At 50.3% G+C, this 1880-nt stretch overlaps 1 protein-coding gene across 1 annotated transcript in view; it reads right to left on the bottom strand.

Annotated features, from left to right (window-relative positions):
• Positions 1-1880, bottom strand: part of MDGA1 (MAM domain containing glycosylphosphatidylinositol anchor 1) — a 146725-nt gene that overhangs the window by 94417 nt on the left and 50428 nt on the right. The window contains exon 3 of the mRNA XM_009331073.1: positions 1350-1524. Within this exon, the coding sequence (XP_009329348.1) occupies positions 1350-1524 (175 nt within the window). The remainder of the gene's footprint in view (positions 1-1349; positions 1525-1880) is intronic.

Here is a 1880-nt window from a genome sequence, read left to right on the forward strand (position 1 = left end):
CTCCAACCAAAGCTAGGCAATGCCCATGAAGAAAGGCTCATCCTATCTAAAGTGGCTGCTGCTGAAGCAGTCTATTTTCCCAGCCGGTAGGATGGTGCTCACACTACACTACTCCAGTACAGCGTAGGGCAAGGAAGGAACAGAGACGGGAGCTGCTCCAAGCTATATAATACAACTGCGGATCGTGAACCTACCAAAGCCTAAGGATGTTCAAGTCTATGGCATACTTTGTGAGGGTCACATCACTGTAGGGCTGGACAGTAGGACGAAGAAGAAGCAGTCAGGCAGCAGTTGCTGTCAGGAAAGCTCTGCCCAGACTCTAGGCAGGTACTGGGGTTTCGAAGCCTGGAGGTTGCTCCACTGACAGATAACCACAGTGCACCTCAGCACAGAAGACTGTCTTGCTAGGAGCGTGGGAACAGATGGTGACAGGTTCGGGGAGAGTTCCAGCTGCTTTATCACACTTTACATCTTTTTAGCATCAACCTCTAGCTGGCTAGCCCTTCTCGGAAGATATAAGTGAGGAGAGGGTGTTAGTCAGGTTGGAGAAAACTGGAATAGTGGATAGCCAAGGACAATAAGCAGAATGGTAATCTACCCCAAGAGAACAAATCTCTGCAAAAGTTGCCTAGACCTTAAATCTTAGATTCCTCCCATATGGGGGTTATGGGATAAGTTTATTTTCCCCCCCTTTTGGCCACAGCAGCCCAAAAATAAACAACATTAAGCCAGCATGAGAAACCTTCAAAATTTGGGGCCCAAGGCAGAGAACCGCTAACAGCATCTCCAGGACACAAGAAGGATGGACATTGCAACCAGCCAGAGAAACACCGCGTCACTGAACCCAAGGAGTCCTCGCAGATTCCTTCATGTTCACCCCTTCACAGCTCAGCCTCCTCAGGTGCATCCCAGAGTCTTTTGCTCTGTTTCCACCATGCTGCAGAAGTAGCAATTCTGGGAGCAGGGGACTGGTTTCCCAAGCATCTGAGGCACTACCAATTTCAAGAAGCATTGGTTTGCTTCAAGCATTGCCAGCTTCAAAATGAAGTCAAAGAAAGCAGAAGCCATCTACAATGCTACATCCCAGACAAGTGGTAGGGACCTCTGGAAGTGACAGACATCACGGCACCTAGACAAGAATGACTCACATGGACAGGCAGAGCTATCTTCTTTGTGGATGGACCTAATCTCCTAGGGGAAAGGGACCCTGGGGACAGCACACCAGTCCCTTTGCTCCTGAATCAGGTGCGCGTGGTGCTAGGGCAATGCAGCTCCCTGCCGGCCCCGCAGCGAGGCAGAGACATGCAGTAGAACTGTGGGAAGGTCTGGGTTGCCGCTAAACGACTTACACTGCACATCTACTCGAATGGACTTGATGGCAGGGACCCCAACCCCATTTTCTGCTTTACAGTAATAGCGGCCCCCCTGCAGCCTTTGTATCTTCTCAATCCGAAGGGTCTCGTTAAGCACTGACGTCTCTTGGAATTTGTCCGATGCGCTGCCAGCGGTTTTGGTCCATCTCACCTGCACAAGAAGAACAAGAGAAATACAAGCAATCAGTGACACAAACTAGAGATCCCAGGGGACAGCAGCACTGCCTTTGCTCCTCTTCCCCCTCCTCCCTAGCCATTTTCAGCAATGGGCCACCATACAGCGCACCAGACCTTACCAAAGTTCACCCCTCAGTTCACCCAGACAGACACTGCATATTTACCACTCCTGCTCCGATTCTGTAAACCCAGGAACTTGGTTAGTTTTATACCACTACCTGCACAGCACAGGACTTTCAGCATTAAGCCTTGGGACCCCATGTGGCTGGTAGGCCACAAAGCTACAGCAGACATCAGCTCACAGCTACAGAGCTTTTATTGCAGTCAACA

Source organism: Pygoscelis adeliae, unplaced genomic scaffold (genome assembly GCF_000699105.1).
Source record: "Pygoscelis adeliae isolate BGI_AS28 unplaced genomic scaffold, ASM69910v1 Scaffold218, whole genome shotgun sequence".
NCBI lineage: Eukaryota > Metazoa > Chordata > Aves > Sphenisciformes > Spheniscidae > Pygoscelis > Pygoscelis adeliae.